Raw genomic sequence first — 20,307 nt, forward strand, 5'->3', positions numbered from 1 at the left:
AGCTGCAAACTTATGTTGACCCAGGTTGTGGGGGTTCGATGGGGGCGGGGGGTAGGAAATAGGGTGACCCGCTATCCCTCAGAAATAGATGAATTCCAAGCTTCTCTATTTTAGCTTGAGAGGAGGTGGCCAGTGAGGCGGTAAATTAGTTGGAGATAGATACTGATGTGGAGCAAGGATCTTTTACAAGATTAGTCAAAGGTTTCAGTCCCGTTTGAAACCTCATGAGTTATTATAAAAACAAAATGGAGTTGAGCATGATTCGAAGCAAACATTTAATCCACACTTCAAGGGTCAGTAAAGTACCAGTAAGTGTATGCTAAAACAGAATTACATGTAGTGTTTTAAAAATTCACAAGTTTTGCTAATGAGCTGTATAATTCAATGCCCATTAATTCCCAAGCATAGTAATTAGCCTTTTGAGTATTTGAGAAATAAGGAGTACTCACATTCTTGGAAGCCATAAAGTGACCTAACTGAAGTTTGTTGTATTGCATTATAGCCAGGAAGGAAGTTTAGGGTACCATTAAAGGTGAATCCTATTAGGGTCTGACAAGTCAGACTCCCCAGCATGCTATAAACTACTTCTGCAGCTCTTTGAATCTTGCTCTATTCCATGCTCATTCAATCTTAGCCATGCTCTGCTAAACACTCTGAACAAGTACCATCATGTAAGGCCCCACTTTCACAGTCTGTCCAAACAGCCCCCATATGCCAACTTTAAAAAGCATGCTCCAACACTAAACACTCAGCCACCAGCATTAGCACCCATCAGGTCTTCCCTGTGGTAATCTTCCTTAGCAGCAGTCTAGTTATGCTGCTCCCACATATACCCTGCATTTTCGCTCACACAGAGCAGTTTAAATCTTAGCAGATTTCAACAAGCAAATGATTACTCAGTAAAAACCCATGATGCCGGAACCATTCAGTGAATTCATCCATTCATAAGATTACACCACACACTAGCCCATAGCATGAAAAAGACCCAGGGCAGGCTTATGCTTTGAGAAATTAAGGAAGGTGCCTGCATGGGATATGAATGCATACATAGTAACTCTGGTGGCACAAATGGCGATTGGTTTTCAAAACAATAGCTCATTATCCGGCATGATAAAAAAAGCCAATTAGTAGGCTACTGAGACGCAACAATCAGCATCTTCAGGGCGAGAGTGCAGTCAATGTGCCATGTGAGGCAGAAAGAAGAGAGTCCATGATTGGCAGACAGTTGACAAACCCACGAGCAGTAGCAAGGAAGAATCAAATACAGTCATGCTGCAAGGCAGAGGGAGACACCGCTGAGTGCATCAGGAGAAAGAAGCCCAAGAGCCGAATGTAGTGGAAAGCACGGTGTGTGATTATAAGACCCTTGGGTGAGTGAGAAGGGAAACAATGAGAAACAAACGCCATCAGGTGGGATTCAGGATTCAGGAGTAGCAAATTACCTTCAACAAATGGAACAAAGGAGCAATTCACCTCCATCAAGGGCACCCACGACAGACTGGGCAGCTAAGCTCACCCATAGAAACTGTACCCACCACAATTATGTTAATCAGAGCCCTTCACTCAATCCCTTTCCAATAAAGGACTTCTTGGAAGATTAACAGCCTTGCAAGTAAAGCCTTGAGACAATAGATCAGAGTAAGGAAATCACCTTACATGAGTTGTAGTAGAGCACAAATGACAGTCACTGGGATGGTATTGAAAACTTCACAGCATACAGGAGAGTTCACCATTACATGAAAAAATTAAGCGTGGTGGGTGTGCAAGTCTTAAAAGACCAACTCAATCAAGATACAGTTCTGTGAAAAGGGCTACCATGCAGGTTAAAGGCATCAATTCCGAAAAGAAAATAAAGGAGCTGATAAAGGACCACTAAGTAACAAAGCATTTTGTACCTCATTTAAAAATCTTAGCATAGCCACACCATACAAGAAATCATTCTGCAACACTACGCAAAGCCTAGTTGCTCAACACACATCAGCTCAGTCACCTTGCAGGTCTTCAGTTTCAGTTGCTATTTTGTCATCGGATGTATTTTCTACTTGTGACGATGCTTCAGGTTCAGATACTGCAGACTGGCTTGATAATGGCCTGGAGAAAAAAAAAAAGTTTCCTTTAAAACCAGCACAATTTAACGATGTACGCTAGAGAAAACATTTGTCAACCCTACCACGAATTTTTCACAGAATTGACAAAACCTTGCCCAATCCCGCCACTCCCACAGACCCTTCAATTATTCACCATGTTAAAACCAAGGTGAGGACAGGATTCTCAGCAACAGTTCACAGACAATGAGTTTTGCCATCCTTATCTGCGAGCACTACTAGGCATTGCTCTGCTTAGACCAAACCAAGAGAGCAAACTAAACTCCCAAACATCTACATGAACACAGTACAAGTCACATAAGACCAAGGTGTGACCAATCAGCTTTCCAAGTCTCCCAAGAAATTCAGTACTATTGGTTGTAATTGTATAAACAAACTGTACATGGTTAATTATAAACTATTCCTGAAGACATTGAACTGAAGTTTGATTTCACAATATGTTGCAAAACGCGGGAAGTTTCAGGATTGGCGGGAGACTCATTTGACATAGCTCTCGGAAGAGGGCCTTTAGGAGAAGCTGCAGACAATGCTTTAAGAAGGACTTGCTGCGCACTAAAGTTTGAAAGATACCTAAAAATTACCAAAAATGAAGCTTGCTCCAAACACGTTTTAAATCGTTCGCTCAGCTCTGCTCCAACTGTGTTTTCACGAAAGCATAACATTGCTGGTAACCTCAAAAGGTTGGATTGAATTAAGTGAATGAGCCATCCGCTAGACCCATCACGCACATAGGAACTGGTAACAGAAGATGTACACTATAGAAGGGAACGATTAGCAGTGTTTTGGCTCTTAGCTATTAAGAGCATGTCAGACTACCCTGAAAATTGTTCAAGCCCACGTTCAGATAACCCTTGGTCCAATACATTTGCTATGTAAAGATGAAGCTTTTCTTTTCTCCATTTACTGCAATTATACTCCATTTATGTACAGATGTACATATGAAGCTGGTTTTCCTTTCTCCATTTACTGCAATTATACTCCATTTACTGCAATTATACCCAAAATATACTGATTCGAAGGTTCAGCGTTAAAACTCATTCAAAAGCAGCAGAATGAGGATTGAATTTCTGAATATACTGAACTTGGCAGACTGTCCTCGACCCAATTAAAGAGCCTGCATCCGGCTATGAAAGGATGCTTCAATAGCCCCGCTTGCGCCCCCTTTTCAATTCTTTCTAGCAATAACAAGCATACATTTATAACATTTTGTAAATAAACATTTGTGAACTTAAATTCAGATTTCAATCAAACACAAAGTATACATGTCCTACTAGATCAACTGTAGTGGGCCAATGGGTGCAGAGAAGAAAAAAAAAAAACGAATTTGAGACAGTAAATCTGTACCTTGGCGCTTGCAGATTTGTAGGCCCCCAAAGGATTTTCTGAAGATTTCATTTTTAATTGCTAGACTTCAAATGAGGCAGACAGTGCAGCATGTCATTTATGCAGCAGGAGGAGGAGCAGTCAACAAGCAAGCCAAGGAATGCAGCAATTTGTAACATTCGAAATGTCTCCCTGCTTAGAAACTATTGGAGCTCCGCAAACCTACTCCATTAACATCATGAGACATTTTAAATACATTTTTTGTTACCCACTTCGGCAAAACAATTATGAAAAAAATGAGTGCTGTTAGTCATTAGTAACGGATTATAATTTGAATAATGAACATACTAAAGATTAGTAAAATTGTTTAAAATACTTTGAAATTAAATACAAATTGAAGTTTAAAGAAGTGATATGAAGTAGAGGACAAGCCAATTTATTTTTCAAAATCAAACTGGCATTTTAATCAAAAACAGGTCAGTGGTGAAGCTCTCCTATAACTAACACAATTAAAGGAATGGTTCGGTCAGAAATGTTTGTCCCTACGGGTCAGCCATGTGTTTTGAAGCCTAAGTCGGTCGATAATAGAAAAATGTCCTATGGACCTTACCCGAGTTTTCGTCCATTAAACACACGCAAAAACAGGCAGTAGGGCGCTGCCATTTTGTGATAATCTTATCACTTGCCGCATTGACCCTTGGTGACCTGCTTTCGCGGCACTAAATCATATCCCCCGCCCTGAGCCTGTCAGCAGACGCGTACCACCCATTTCACAACGCCAAAGCACTTCTCGTGTCAACATTTGCTGCGCTTCAGCTAATGACGTGTCGCCATGGAAATGGCAGGACTCCTCTACTCAATAAGTATAAACAGACCGTTTGACAACACACAGCAGCAGATTTTCGATTCCATTCCTCTGTTACTTTATTCTGCGACTCGTTTCTGTGCTCTGGTCAGCTACCTTCGCCGCTTGTAGCCCGTGTGAACAGATACCAGTACCATCGCTATAAATTTTAGTTTTTTTACCACACAATGGCGACAATAATGTCCTACATGTACGAGCCCGAGTATACCGAGGAGGAACTACTGGAAAGGGAAACATGCGAAAACGATGGGGCGTCGGACGGCAGTTGGCAGGACGAATCAACGGATGAAGACACTGGACCTAATCGCATGGACACAGTGTTTCCACCTGATGTACATGCAATCGGTGCGAGCCAATGCCAACCGAGGACGAGAACTGCTGCTGCTGTGAAAACTCTGGATGCGTGGCCTACATTTCGGAAGTCGAGCCACGGCCGCAATGCATCACCGAGCTGCCAGACTTCAGGGCAGCCTGCCTCACACGGTCCGTGTTGAGGATAATGAGGGTGCTTATTCACGAACTTCGCACAACTGTTCGTCCTTGTAATCTGGTTGTAATGCCACTACTATTTCATAGTCTCCTATATTCAAAATTACATCTACATATCATTGAAACGCATGAAAGTCGTTCAATAGTGTGCAGTGTCTAGATAGCATTTGTCCGAGCAGAATGCCATTAGTTACAAGAATGGTCATTGACAACAAAGGTTTAATAAACTTATCTTGGACATTTAACAGTTTGTATCATTCTTTTTCACAGGTGGTACAAGCTGGTGGCCTATCGTTCCTTTACATGGTGGCTTCACGGGAGGTTTGGACACCGCGTTCGAAGAGTAATACCTGCCTGTGGCGTTGGTGCCATAAGACAAACTTTCCCCAGTGACAGCGGTCCATACAGGGGATTTTCCCTCGCTTTGCTGCAACCTGACCTGTACAATGTGTAAAGTTTTGTATTTTTGTGCCATCAAAATAAGAAACAAAATAAAACAGGTCAACAAGGGTTGTTTCGATTTTTTAAATGAATCAAGTGTGTCTCCATTCAAGAGTCTTCCTGTGCCTTGTCTGCACGCCCATAGGCCCATCCACACCCCCCCCCCCTTTATCAAAGGCAGTTCGCACCCGGGGAGGATTGCTGCCATGGTGTGCTGTCAGGGGCGATAACGGCCAAACACCATGGACACTTCAAAAGGTATCCCACGCCGAGGGGCCATTGCTCACATGGCCTCCTCAGACCCCGTGTCTCCAGGCAGGCCTCCCCTGAAGCAGGCTGCGCCCCTGCAATCCACATAAGTGGATCTCCATTCAGCAGTGTTCCGGTGCCTTGTCTGCACATCCCCGCCCATCCATCCCACCCCCCTCTATCAAAGGCAGTTTGCGCCAGTGGATGTGAGCTGCTATGGGGGGGCTGTCAGGGGCGCATACGGCCAAGGTGCCAAACAGCATGTACACTTCAAAAGGTATCCCACGCCCAGGGGCCATTGCTCACATGGCCTCCTCAGACCCCATGTCTCCGGCCAGGATGCCCCCTCACGCTGGCCGCCCCCCCTGCAAACCACATAATACCACGACATATACACGTCATTCATTCACAAACACACTCGTTACTAATACTTTATAAACCACTGGATATGTCTCATGAGAACATCTTTGTGCTTTGCAAGTAAACTCCTGAACGTGCTACCTGAGAACTACTGAGATCGATGCTAATCAGCTCGTTGTCGTGCTATCTTAACTTCTGTGACCGCTTCGAGCAAACTTGCTGGTGTGCTAGCTGTGGCCATCTACCTGTTCTCCTGCCACAAACTACTGGGCTTGCTGAATCTGTTTGTTGGTCAAGGTAAGGCCATGTATCAGTCATATTTCGGTCATTTTTAAATTTCTATCTATTTGCGAGTAGAGTACTCAATAGTGCTATGTTCATTGGTCTCATTGCCATTGACTTGAGTTGCAATTTTTATGCTATCGATAGACCTGTCTATAATGTAAGCATGTTTCCTTCTCGGGCAAGACAGTACATCCAAGGGCCGAGTCACATGTTCAGAGTTTAGTTCAATCATTTTTTAATTTGTGAAAGCACTTGAACTGGTATAGTTCCAGCGACCAAAACAAACCTTGCATTGAACATTGTATGGTTCATTTACTTTTTTATGGAATTTTTATTCATCAAGGTTTTATAATCTTGATATTTACTTTTCAGAATTTTCAACAATCCCTGCCTGTACGATTAGCGGTTGCCCTTCGAAGACCCATGCTAAATCTGAAGGCACTGCAATGCATGTATTCCCTAAAACTGTTGATCGAATAAGAGAATGGGTCAGACATTGCGGATATCCACCGGAAGAGCTTGAAAGTAGAGTCCAACAAATCTTTGAGGACAAGAGGGGTGATCAACACCGATCTGCAGCTGGCACTTTTCCTCGAATATGTACGCCACATCTTGGGTAACAAAGACTAATAAACAGCAAACGACACGAAAATTGCTCACAAACGCTATTCCCACTCTATGCCGAATGGATTGATATTTTAGGTGTTGTGCACCTTGTTATATTTTCGATATTGATATGAGTATAGCTTTTTGAATAATGACATTTATCAATAAATTAATTTTCGATTTTATAACCCTGAAAGGAAATCTATTTATGGGCATAGGGAACTGTGCTATATTGCGGACTTTCAACAGCAATATTCTCAAGTATTCTGTTGCCGTACATGGCAATTTTTAATATTGGCATTTCATTATCAAACAATTTACTTTTACAACTGATTAACTATCCACTGAATCTGAAGCAAGAACATTCTACATCCATGACGTGCCCGCAGTTATCAACCACTTCTAGCGCGTATCAGGTAATCTTACTTAGCCATTACGCTACAGACTTGTTTTATGCATGTCAAGTAATAGTTTATGTATCGTGCAATTATTTTACCGAATGTTTGGTTAGTGCTTTCCAATTGATATACACCTTAGTTGTCGTACCCTAGTGTTTGTTTTCAGTTATAATTAGTGTTATCCATACTAATGCAAGTACTGTCTTTCAGGGAGATGCTGAAACGTCCTACACATTGACAACATCCATAGATATTCTTCAGCATGGACACTGACCGCTCCATCCAACTAGATCATCAGAGCTGGAATACTTGTCTGATTGTTCTACACAATGTTTCATTCGTGGTTAGCCATTGATATGTACCTGTGCGGTCAACCCCAAGTGTGTGTTATGTTTTCAATATTGTAATCCTTACTAATGCAAGTACTATGTTTCAGGCGGTAGATGGAGCGTCAACCCCTGCACTTGATGCAGAGCCTGACATTCAAGTAATTCCAGGGGAAGTGGAAGCGGGACCGTGCATATACGAATCGGTGCAACAGCTTTCGGAAGTGCGCACTACATTTACAACATCCATAGATATTCTTCAGCAGCACGAAGTATGGATACAGACAGTTCCATCAAGTGTGATCATATTACGTGATTCCATTTGCTATACTTTCTTCCTTATTAACTCAAGTACTGTGTTTCAGGGAGACGACGGAGCTTCCTCTACAATCACAACATCCCATTTAGATGATGCAGATGTAAATAAATCAGAGAAATAAGCCAATTAAATTGGATCATATTTAGATATCCATTGATTTTTAGACCATGCATCATTTGTGGTTATCTCTTTATATGTACCTGTGCCGTCGACCCCAAATGTGTGTAATGTTTGCAATATTGAAAATCATACTAATACAAGTACTGTGTTTCAGGGAGTTGCTGAGGCGTCCTCTTCAATAAAATCATTCATGGCAGTCTTTGCGGAGCAAGAGGTATGGATACTGACAGTTCCATCAAACTAGATCATCAGAGCTCGAATACTTGTCGTTTGATTGTTCTACACAATGTTTAATTCGTGTTTAGCTATTGAGTGTACCTGTGTGGTCGTCCTCACGTGTGTTTTATGTTTTCAATATTGTGATACATAGTAATGAAAGTACTATGTTTCAGGGAGTCGATGGAGCGTCATTCCGTGCCGTCTAGGCGGATCCAGAAAATATATTCGTTGCAGCACAAGAGGCAGGGAAGACATGCGGAAACGAATCGGAGCAACAGCGTGCAGATGTTGAAGTTCGAGTCAAGAAAGTTGCAAAGAAAAGAAAACAAAATAAGGTTAGTTTCAAACAGTTCATATTTTTATAAACTGTTTTGTGCTGGGGACTATATTGTTTTTTTTCTGTCAATTGTACTATACTTTATCTTGTGTTTAAACTGAACATCCATTTTCCAATCTGTCCTCTAATTACCCCGTGGGTGTACGAACTATACATACACAGACAGTGAAGCAAATGAGAGATGTTGCTTGCCAGACCATTTACACTATGGAGGAACTATTAATTCAGGAGCAGCGTATTCAAACTCGAGATGCAATTGTCCAATGGCCAGAACATGAATTGAATGTGTCCGTAGAATCCAGCAAAGTTTTATTGGACCATTGCTACAGTGCGGCTGCACCACCACAAGATGATGATCCTGGATGTATTCACGATAGCTCTGAAGTAGTCGCAGATCAATTCACACAATCTACACCAGCAAAAGAAATGCCACCCAAAAAGCTGTCGACATTGTTGTGTTCTCCCATCAACGTTCAAGTAACAGATGTTGAAATGACAGAATGAACCAGCAGCACTATTCACCGAGGCATCAGAACATGATATCAGCGATATTAGTTTCAATTCTGGTGATATGTACACAACGATACAGTCCGAAACAACTGATGCAGGATGACAGTCAAATGCAAGGGGGCAAATACATAGTATTCGACAGTTGTTTGATGGATATTATAAGTATGCTGAAATGTGGGCATTCAGTTAGAGGGGAAGTATGTGGGAAGACATTGATTCAGGTGACTCGTCAAACACAAGGCAGTAACGTCAAAATAGATGACGCCTGTACATTACATCATACGTTCTCATGGTCTGCACAACCAATGCTGGGGAAACTGCCAGCAGGCAATCTACTGTGTGCAGCTGCATCACTTTTTAGTGGGTCCAGTTTTAAAAAGTTAGTCTTTCTTTCAGTTTGTGGGATTTCTAAAACGCAGTACTACAAATTCCAACATGATTATCTATTTCCGGCCATTAGTGATGCTTGGAAAATTGAACAATTGTCTATAGAAAGTACATTTGAAGACAAACGATTCAGGCTAGCAGGCGATGGACAGTGCAACAGCCCTGGATTTTCTGCCAAGTACTGCACCTACCACTTTCAGGACATGGATAGTAAGAAAATTGTGAGTTTGGTGGTCGTGCAGGTGTCCCAATGTAAATCCCCAGTGGACATGGAGAAACTAGGATTTATAAAATCATTGGAATATCTACAATCAAGGGGAATGCACATCGACCGCATAGCCACAGACAGACACGTTTCAATAGCCAAGACAATGAGAGCGCAGTTCCCACATATACATCAATTTGACGTATGGCATCTTGCTAAATCAATCAATCTCGGCTGCAGGGAAAAAAAAAGGTTTGGAAAGTATTTCACAGTGGTCCCAGTCTATCAGCAACCATCTGTGATGGAGCTCCAAAACATGTGGAGGGTCAGTGGAAATCCTACTTGAAAAATTGCGGTCACTGATGCACCACTGTACCAACGATCACCGCTGGACAGAAAACCAACATTTCCACCAATGTGAACATGGCCCTTTGTCCCCAGAGGAGGCACGGAAGAAGAAGTGGTTGATTCCATCTTCACCTACACACAAAGCCATTGAGAAGATTGGTAAAACTATCAAGAGATTTGAGGGGACGGACAGAATTCTGTTACACAGGAGGTTTGGAGGTGTTCCGCAATATGTGCCTAAAGTACAGGCCAAAGCAATTGCATTTCGGCATACAGGGCATGAAACATAGGACTCTACTAGCGGTCTTGGCCCATAACGAGAATGTGTGCCGTGAACAATCTGGGACTACGGGGAAATATAGGGATGCTTCGCTACACTACGGCCTTTGCAAAAAGAAGAAATGGGTGGTCAAACCAGTATATGAGGAAATGGAGTTTGAATTTGTTAAAGGCCTTATTGTTAATGTACTAGAGAAGCACACACATGGAATTTTGAGCGATTCTGTGCAGAGCACAGATACATTGCCACCAAACATTGCCACTGTGCCATGTCCACCCAAAGAAGAGCTTGTTGAGAAGTACAAATCCCGGTTTAAATAAATCATTGTAATATGAAATAAATGTTATTGTACAGTGTACATACAAAGTATGCCAACCCTAACCCCTCCCTTCACCATCCTGGGTGGCGAACAACCTGGGTGTCATCTTTAACTTCTCTCTCTATTCACATCATATCGCTGACCTTGTCAATATGTGTATGTATATATTTTTGTTGTTGTAACTAAGCTTCGCAATCTCATGTAAATGCTGCGCACTGTTACCTGGTGGGAGGCTTGCACATTACAAATAATAAAACAAACAAATCTCACTTTCAACTCAACTCCTCGGGTACTTATACTTTTCCTCACCTTCCCCCAAAAAGTCAATGTCTCCATAGTTATGGTTCTCTAGGGCTGCAAAGCTTGCAGACAAGGAGGACAATCTTGGGGGCCTTGGAACGCGCCAAGCAAGGCGTTGCAGGTGGGAGAAGCCAGTTCACATTAGCACAGTGAGGCCTAGTACAAAGATGGAGTCGAAAAAATTCAAGTACTCACAGATGGCTTTACACGGGATGTTGCAAAGTTAGAAAGTATGCTCCTGCAGAGTGAAGGTCAGCAGCTTTGATTTTTTGCTGGCGGGCTGGAGAGGCCCACGACGTGCACTGGCAGTATAAGGTTCTATTGTTTTCTGACCTTGAGACAGGGACCATGCCAAAAGGACTTCATTTGAAGGAGGGGTCCAATAACATGAGTCGATAAGGTTGAAAATTCTGAAACTACACCGAGTTTCATGTTAGTTCAGTATATGAAAAATCGTTGCCACAGAGTGCAATTTACGGACTGCATTACTCGGAGACAATGGAAATGGCAAATATAATGCAAGTAACTCTTTAGACGATTTTATACCGGAATATAATAGCGTTCAGTTAAAGACAGGTTAAGCTGTACTTGTTCGTTCTGTATGGCATATTACAATGAAGAGCAAGTAAAACATTTGTCGGATCGTCTTTCTACCGGGTACATGGGCATGCATTTGCCCATTCGACACGCATGTAGACAAATAGTCGTTTCTCAGTGGTTCAACGTCAATAAATCATTACTTTGTGTGTTAACCTCGATTTCTTTCGTCAGTTTTCGCATTGCTTTTAGAGCCGAACATACACCATTGCACTATCCTCGCAAGCAAATAGTTTCACCTCGGCCCTAATAAATAAAATGAATAATAGTAATAAAGATCGGCTGGCGAGACCAATTTCAATTTTTATGTTTTCAAAACAGGTACATCCTACCGTACTGCGACTGCCACCTATTCCAGGCCCGGCTGACAGATTCTTCAATCGCCAGCTTCAGCTTCTGGTCAACTGCACTACATTGACTATCTTATGGGACGATCGCCAAGGGCCCATATGCCCTTACGCAGTACTAGCGGCTAGAAGCAACATATCAACCTTTACGGTGGCCTAGTGCGTAGTTGATGGAACAGCCTTGCGATTCACCGTGCGACCAAGGTGCTTCTTTTAACGAAAACCAACACCCTGTGTACAATAAAGGAACAGCGTGTGACTCACGATAAACTTTAGCGGATTTGCGGATCGAGAGCAAAGAAAAAAATTCCATTCCGATTTAATATGCCAATTGCTGAATATTCTCTAAACATTTAATGTCAAATAAATGTACTTTACCAAATGTACAATATTGCTGTTTGATTTTAAAGTACAGTTTCATATTCCGAATTGTGGCGCGCTGTGTTGTGAGTTGATCTGTGTTGGTTTCCGGGTTCTGTGTGAAGTCGCGCAGAAGACGACAGGGCGCGTTTGCCTACACTGCACAGTAACGTCACGTAGAGAGGCGGCGAATATGAATGTTTTGATAATGTCAGGCTCAGGGGCTGGGGATATGAATTAGTGCCGCAAAAGCAGGTCACACAGGGCGATGCGGCAAGTGATAAGATTACCACAAAATGGCAGCACCCTACTGCCTGTTTTTGCGTGTTTAATGGACGAAAACTCGGGTAAGGTCCATAGGAAAGTTTTCTAATATCGACAGACTTCGGCCTAAAAATACATGGCCGACCCGTAGGGACAATAAACATTTCTGACCAAACCATTCCTTTAATCACTCCCTCATCCAGCAAAGTTAAATTACCTCCACAGAGTTCATACAGAGGATGGTACCAGTTTTTCAACCGGGTGTCCCAGGTGTACCTTTGTCCATGACTCGGGGAGAGCCTCCCCTGAAGCGACATTGTTGACTTCTTGTCCAGAGGGGCAGTCATATCTAACCAGTCGTTCCTCCTAGTAGGCTCCCCCTTCTTGGCTTCCGCACCCTTCATTTCCTCCCTCAGCCGCTCCGTCCATACTTTTCAAAGAAAGGCATCCATAAACATTCGATGTCAGATCTGGACTCATCTAGGAGATGAGTGAGGTATTCCATATGGTATATGGCGCAGATCTTTTACACCCATTCCTTTTCCACCGGCATTCGTGGGTTTTTCCACAAATGGGCCAGACAGCATCTAGCCGCAACCATTATGATCTGAAACACGTGCCCCTGTTCTGGCTCCGAATCCTCTTCCATGCTTACTCCAAATAAGACGCCATGGTGAGAGATCCCTTTGGATCATGTCCACCCCTTTCATCCAAGACCAGACCTCCCTCCAGTATGCCTGCAGCCTAGCATAGCCCCATCAGATTAATGTAGTCCTTTTTTCTGGCGGCATTTCCAGCAGTGCAGGTCGTATCCCCCTTTCATTCGGGCAATCATCGTTGGCGGGTAATGCCATCTGTGTAATAGCTTTACAGCCCGATGTCCATACTGGAGCGAGCTCGTGGAGCGAGCTCGTGGAGCGATTAGACCTTCTGCACATTTTCGCCAATAGGATGTTTCCAATGTCCCTACCCCAAGCCCTGTCCCCATTTGATTCTCGATGGGAGGGGGCATCTTTGATTCGCCAGGAGGATCTCCCTATACAGCCCGGCTAGCAACCCTCTGGAACCCCCTCTGTGCGATCAGGAAGCTCTCGAAGTTAATCAACTCCCTCCTCAAGTTCACCCCACCCATCGGCCGTCCAGTAGAACCCCTATCAATTGCAGAAAACATAAGGGTGACAATTTACATAGGCCCAGAGCTTCCTCCAACGTAGTCAGGGAGATTAACTTGTCCCCATACCACACCTATGCCGCTCTACTTAATCCGGCCTCATACCAGGGCTGCAATGCCAATGGCTCTGCAATACCATCCCTTAGTGGGGGAGCCCAAATACAACTCAACAGCGAAGACCACGATGTCAGACGTCTGCTGTCCCCGCCCCTTCCCTCCATATGGACCACAGGACTTCCAAGACCGGGTGGTAAAACACTCTTCGAAATGCAGGCTCTAGGGACCCACAACCATTCATCCAGTGTGACCAGGGCTAGCACCGCATTGTCCATGGCAACCCATTGCTTCTCTGTTTGTGGGTCGAATTGATCCACTAGGATCCAGAGCTGGGCTGCCCTATAGTATGTCACCAGGTCGGGAAACCCCACTATCCCCTCCTCCTTTGGCAGAGTCAAAGTCCTATAGGCAGCCCTATGCCTGGCCCCTGCCCAAAGAAATCTTAACAGTCACCTTCACCTCAGCAAAAAAAGGACATAGGTATTACTATGGGTAACATTTGAAACAAAAACAAGAATTTTGGAAGCACCACATTCTTTATACAATTGAGGCTCGCCATCAAGGACAGACCAGAGCCCCCCCCCCATCCATGTCACGTTTTATGGTGGACCAGAGAGGGAGAACGTTTCAAGGGAAGAGGTCCTCGGAACACTGTCACTGGACCTCGAGGTAACAGAAGGCGTACTCCTGTATCTTAAATGGGAGCCCCGCTACGTATTCCTTTTCCCCTCCGACTGCTTACCCACCACATATGCTACAGACTTTCAAAGGTTGATTTTAAACCCCGACATCCTCCCATAACGCTCCAGCCTCTCCAATAGCAGGGGGACTGAATGCGACAGTCAGAGCAGAGCGTCGTCTGCAAAGACTCATCTTGAAGATCAACCCCCCCCCACTGACTCATCACCTTCATGGTCCCCAACCTCCACAGCTCCATAACCAATGCATACATCAGCAGGGAAAGTGGACACCCATGGCACGTACCCTGTTGTAATGGGAAGGCCTGTGATTCAGTCCCGTTTGCCAGCAGCTTGGCAGACGACCTCGAGCACAGGGCTGACATCCAACCCATCCATCTTGGGCCCATCCCTAGGGACGCGAAGACCTCCACCATAAAGGACTAACTCACTCGGTCGAATGCCTTCTCGCTGTCTAGGGCCAGCAAAAGCACCCCCTCTTACTTTGCTGTCCAGAACATGAAGCGTCTTACGCATGTTGTCAGCACCCTGCCTATGCAACAAAAACCTGCCTGGTCAGGGTGGATCAGACTTGGGAGGTACAACTCCAGACTCGACGCAAGGATTCTGGTGAAAATCTTGCCGTCAACATTGAGAAGGGAAATGGGCCTATACGAAGCACAGTTGGCTAGGTCCTTCCCTGGCTTCGAGATAACTGCTATTAGGGCCTGAAGGAGAGATGGCGATATTGTGTGATATCCCAATAGTTAACCAGTTTAGCCAAGCGTTTTGCCAGTTGGGATTGGTATTGCTTGTAAAAGTCAGCCGTAAAGCAGTCATCCCAGGGGCCTTCCCCCGTCTTCAGTCTTTGGATAGCCCCCTATAATTCCTCCAGAGTTATTTCGCCATCTAGGGTCTCTCTCCTCTCTCGTGAGATTAGGGAGGTTCAAATCCGCTAGGTACTGCTGAGCTTACTCTGGAGACCACTGGCATATAGCTCCTCTAGAAACTTGTAAAGCATGCCACAATGTCCCCTACCCCCTTCACCACGCACCCCTGAGAGTCGCGTACTCTTCCTCTGTCCTACAAACCCTCACCCTGTTTGCCAGGAGGGTCCCCCACCGTAAACTCCCTTTTATAATATCTGTTGCTCCTGGGCCTCGCTGCTGGAGCTTAGGCGTGGAGCCGCTGCAATTTTGAGATAACCGGGGAGTCAGGGAGTGGAATTGAAGCGGAGCGGTGTTAGACTGAGCAGCACCTACCCCTTATTGCCCCCCTTCTGTTCTTTCCTCTTGCCCACCCACTTGCTGCTCCCCTCACCCACCCTCTCCCCCTCCCCCCCCTTGATATTCAGTGACAAGAGGTGGGTGTGGTAGCTTACTTTGCAGGAAGTGCAAGTGAATACCCTAAAGTGACAACTAGGACGGGCTAACCTACATTTGTCTTGCCTTGCCCCATCAGCGATCACTGGGATATATCAACTGATCCCTTGAGATCCTGCGGACAGCCGGGGAGATCTTTAGCCTCCTTGTGAAGGACTATTGAGTTATCCGAGAACTTAGGCAGAGGGTCTGCAATACATAGAAAGACCAAACCTATATATGTTCGGAATCAACAGTTGCCGCAACTATATCAGGAGACTGCTGGTCTTGTGCCTTTGATCCTGAGGCGGATTGGAAACGGGCCCTGGAAACAGGCACTGGTAAACTGAGTATTGTGATCAGTATACAGCCAATTGAGATTGACAGCATGCAGAAGGTGAAGCACCCTGGAAACTGAAATGGTTCAACTTAAGGGGATTAACAATCTGTTGGTCTAATGCAATCAGAAAAAGAGCGGAACCAAACTACATACAATTTAAGAAAAACCAAGGTGACATCTACAAACCGGAGCCTTGCTAATAAGAAGGGTGAAATGGAAAAAACTAGGTTAAAAAAAAAAAAAGGAAAATGTCTCCCACAAACCACAGAATTCTTTCCGCTGAATGTAGCTAGTGAAATAAATTCCACTGCTATTGAAGACATACCAGCTCATTGCGAAAATGAGGCTATACCTTTGTTAAATTTTGAAGACATCGATAACAACTCGCCATTAGACCTATGTCTAAATATCCAAAGGAGCATGACACCCCACCCGGACACAAGGACAAGTAATAACAGTGGAATACAGGCAGACAGACTGATGACCACACCTCCAGGAACATCAATTGTGGGAGCTGGCTTAGACAGACTGTCAATCTCACCTAACTTAGCAATGGTCTCAACAGAGGATGTGCCCGAAGCTGAAACAGAGCCCCTGGATAAGTCTTACGCAGGGGCAGCCGAAATAGCGGAAATTCAGGCATCAGTAGCATTACAATTTGCGCTCAAGATCCTGCTTAAAATGGGCGAATATTGGCTAACACTGAGGCACTTTCCATGGAAAATAAAGGACGAGTGATACCAGCAGAAGATGTAGAAGCTAATCTCTCCGAGGCCATCCATATTGCCATTGAAACCGAAGAGCAACAAAACCTGGAGTTTGTACAGGAGATGGATAGCCCTGACCCTTTCTTCTCAAGAAAACAACAGACTAGCAAGAAGGGCCGGAAAGGGCAAAAGAGTTAGTGCCATGACACGCCCGATGCCAGAGCAGGGAGAGACGGGACTGCCTACCAAAAAGAGCAGGAAAAGAGAGGCAAGAGCCAAGAAAAGGAAGACAGCCAGGGAGGGATACCTTAGCAGCTGGCTGCTTCCCGTACAAGCGGTTGTAAACGGGCTGGAAGAGGAGATGGAGATTGTGGAGTCGGAAGAGGTGTGCAACAGTGAGGCCACCAACACGGACGAAGCATCAAAACTTCCTATAGAGCCAGAAAACCAAGCAACCACAGCAGCTGCCATCATAGAAAACAAAGGGGAGATGAGAGGAAACAGAATATGTCTGATCGAGAACTTATATCATAGTAAGGATAGTAAATGGCTATCACGTTCTGAATTCCTGATAAGACTAGATTTGGTTCCACAACTTCGGGTCCTCAAATCCGATGATTTTTTGTTTGTTGAGCCCTTGAAAAGTCCAAATTCTAAAGTATCTGCGCTACACTAAGTTCTTGGCTACTGCTGAACTGTTAAACTTTAAAGAGGAATTAAAAGCAGTGGATGTTGAAGTAGATGCCGATCTTAATGAAACTGACCCGAACAGCCCAATGGAAGAAGCAGATACTGTTATGGTAATAGCGGATTGCTCAAGCTCACCTAACGAAAAGAAGGTTGATGCATTAGAAGTTCAACAAGTGCTAAAATGGTTAGTAGATGCACTTCCCGAGATTCTGTCTAAACAATGAGATCTAACCATACTATCTTGGAACTGCCGAGCCTTTGCCCGTCTCCTATCGCCAGAGGGCTCAACAAAGCTACTTGATAAATATAGCTGCTTCTGTTTACAAGAGACTTGGGCTATCGATCCGCTAATACTGGATGGCTATGTGTTATACCACTTGCCAGCAAAAAAGGGAGCAAAAAGGCAGGCCATTTGGTGGACTCACCATAGGGGTGTCTAACATATTGGGTTCGAGACAGATTGATTGCAACCTTCAAAGCAATATGATAGCAGTCGAAGTAATTCCGGACTGTAAGGATCCCAAGAGCTCCTTTTTGCTGGTGAGCTTATATAATCCACCTGGGGCGAAGTTAAGCGAACAATTGCAGGACTCTCTCCAGGATCTATTGGCTAATTGGTTGTTCATATCTAGTGACACTGGAATTATTGTTGTTGGAGATTTTAATTGCCATATGTCAGGGCATGAGAGTAAAATGCAGAACCCTAGATTAAAAAACAGAGGACTTATGGCTCATAATAAAAAGGATCTTGAGGGTGGAGCATGGGAATATTTGTTTGAGTCCTAGGACATGGAAATGCTAAACGGTAGAACAAGTGACTATCCTGGGCACCATACATGGTCAAATGGGGAACTCCTATAGCACACTGGATTATGTATTTGTATGCCCTAGGATCCAGTTACAGGTGATGGATAGGACAGTGTTTTCTAATGAATGGAGCGACCATGCCGCCTTGATAGGCGAGATTAGCATTCCCAGAGAGCAGTCCTTGCCCAGTAATATAGGCATGGTAAAAAGCAATAAAATGGGTACCAGGATTTCCTGGTCGGATAAAAAGATTTCCCATGCTACTGAGGCTCTGGGGGCGGCAGATTATAGTAAACTCCCTAACTTTAATGAGCTGTCTATTGACAGTATAGAGGACTGGGTCCAGGCTTTTGCAGAAAAGCACCCAGCTTTACCAGCGGGGTTAATGATACGTTCGGAAGAGAAAAAATTGCCTTATGACAAAACGATCAGAGATATGAAAAGGTTTCTCAGAGCTGAGCTCCGTAAAGCTAAGATAGATATGGCCTTTGGGGAGAGATACTATGCAAAAGTGAGAGTGATCAAAAACAGATATAGAGCGGCCATTAAAGCAGACAAATTACTTGCCTGGCAAAGAATGGTGAAGACTATATGCAAAGGGAAAAAAAACACATACCATTTGGTCCCAATTGGGCGAGGCGCAAGGTGCCCAAAATGGGGCACTGACTAACCCCATCGAAGCCAGAGTCTGGGTAAAATGTCTGGAAAATCGGAATGCGGAGGATGATAAACTAACAGTATTGGACAGTCCCCCACTAGTAGCTCCGTTTGATACATCATATGAACTTATCTTGAATAAAATTAAAGAGATCAAATCTTCACGAGCTCCTGGTCCTAACGGACTGGGCAATATTGTTATTAAATCATACCCTGAGTTTTGGGCCAGCCTACTGAGAATACTATTTGAGAAAATCTTAAAATCTGGCAAAACACCCCGTTCATGGAAAACGGCAATATTAATCCCTGTGTTGAAAAAGGGAGATAGACTTGACCCTAACAACTATAGGTTGCTCTCAATGTTAGATGCCACAGGGAAGATATTTGCCTCACTTTTCCTAAAAGAACTACAATTATGGGCAGAGGGTTCTGTGTATTGTCCAAATTTCAAAGTGGGTTCAGACAGGGATATTCCACCTCCCATAACATCATGATTATGGACATCTTACGAGCTAGAGCTCTAAGAGGAGGGGCTGCTCCTCTATATGCCTTATATATAAACTTCTCAGTGGCCTTTGACTCCATTCCCAGAAGCCGCTTGTGGTGGAAATTGAATGTAATAGGTTGTCCGAAAGGTTTACTATATTATCTAAAACTCCTACATCAAAATAATTCAGTAAAACTGAAATTAGATCAAGAAGGCCACACAATTGCTAATGTTACACAAAATAGGGGAGTAAAGCAAGGCTGTGTTACAGCACCTTTAATCTATAATCTTTATGTGTATGACATCCCCGAAGCAATATCTGCCGTAAGCAACTGTTCCCCTAAAATTGGTAAAGCCCCCTGCCCTGTATTAGCATATGCAGATGATCTGGTGATTTTTGACTATACCATCAGTGGGATTCGTAGATCAGCGGCTGCACTCTGGGAGTATGCAGAAGTGAACGGCCTTAGTATCAATCTAGGGAAAACAAAGGTTATGAGATATACTAACAAGAAAGTATCTCGTGTATTACTTACGGTAGGTCTAGTGAATATTTCCTATGTCCCCCAATATCGATATCTGGGTATTGATTTCAAAGTCACTGGTGACTATGTGGCCTGTAAACAAGTGCGCTCTATTAGAGCGGCACAATTGACTGCCCTGTTTTCTGGGTTTACTGTTAAACAGTACGGCTTCACACTGTGGGGCATTCATCAGCTTTATATACAAGCCTTTTCCCCGGCTATAATATATGGGCTCGAAGCCCTACTGGAGATTGATCTAGGGTGGTTGCAGGTGATTGAAGGTAGATTTTGGCGCTGTATTCTTGGCCTACCTCCCTGCATCCCAATGGTCATTATCAGATTAGAATTAGGCCTGATCTCTCTAAAGGCATTAGTATTGAAGAAGCGAGCTTCACTATACTTAAAAATGACTCGAGATACTAGTAATGGACTGTTAACAGCCGTCCAGGAAATGGCCAGGGAGAATTTGG

At 44.0% G+C, this 20,307-nt stretch overlaps 1 protein-coding gene across 4 annotated transcripts in view; it reads right to left on the reverse strand.

Moving 5' to 3' along the window:
* The window catches only part of ZFAND6 (zinc finger AN1-type containing 6), a 610,641-nt gene that overhangs the window by 304,352 nt on the left and 285,982 nt on the right, over positions 1-20,307 (reverse strand). For all 4 annotated transcript variants that reach the window (XM_069624177.1, XM_069624178.1, XM_069624179.1 and 1 more), the window contains exon 4: positions 1,991-2,091. In XM_069624177.1, coding sequence (XP_069480278.1) covers positions 1,991-2,091 — 101 coding nt within the window. The remainder of the gene's footprint in view (positions 1-1,990; positions 2,092-20,307) is intronic.

This window comes from Ambystoma mexicanum, chromosome 11 (assembly GCF_040938575.1).
Source record: "Ambystoma mexicanum isolate Mex_15411 chromosome 11, UKY_AmexF1_1, whole genome shotgun sequence".
Classification (NCBI taxonomy): domain Eukaryota; kingdom Metazoa; phylum Chordata; class Amphibia; order Caudata; family Ambystomatidae; genus Ambystoma; species Ambystoma mexicanum.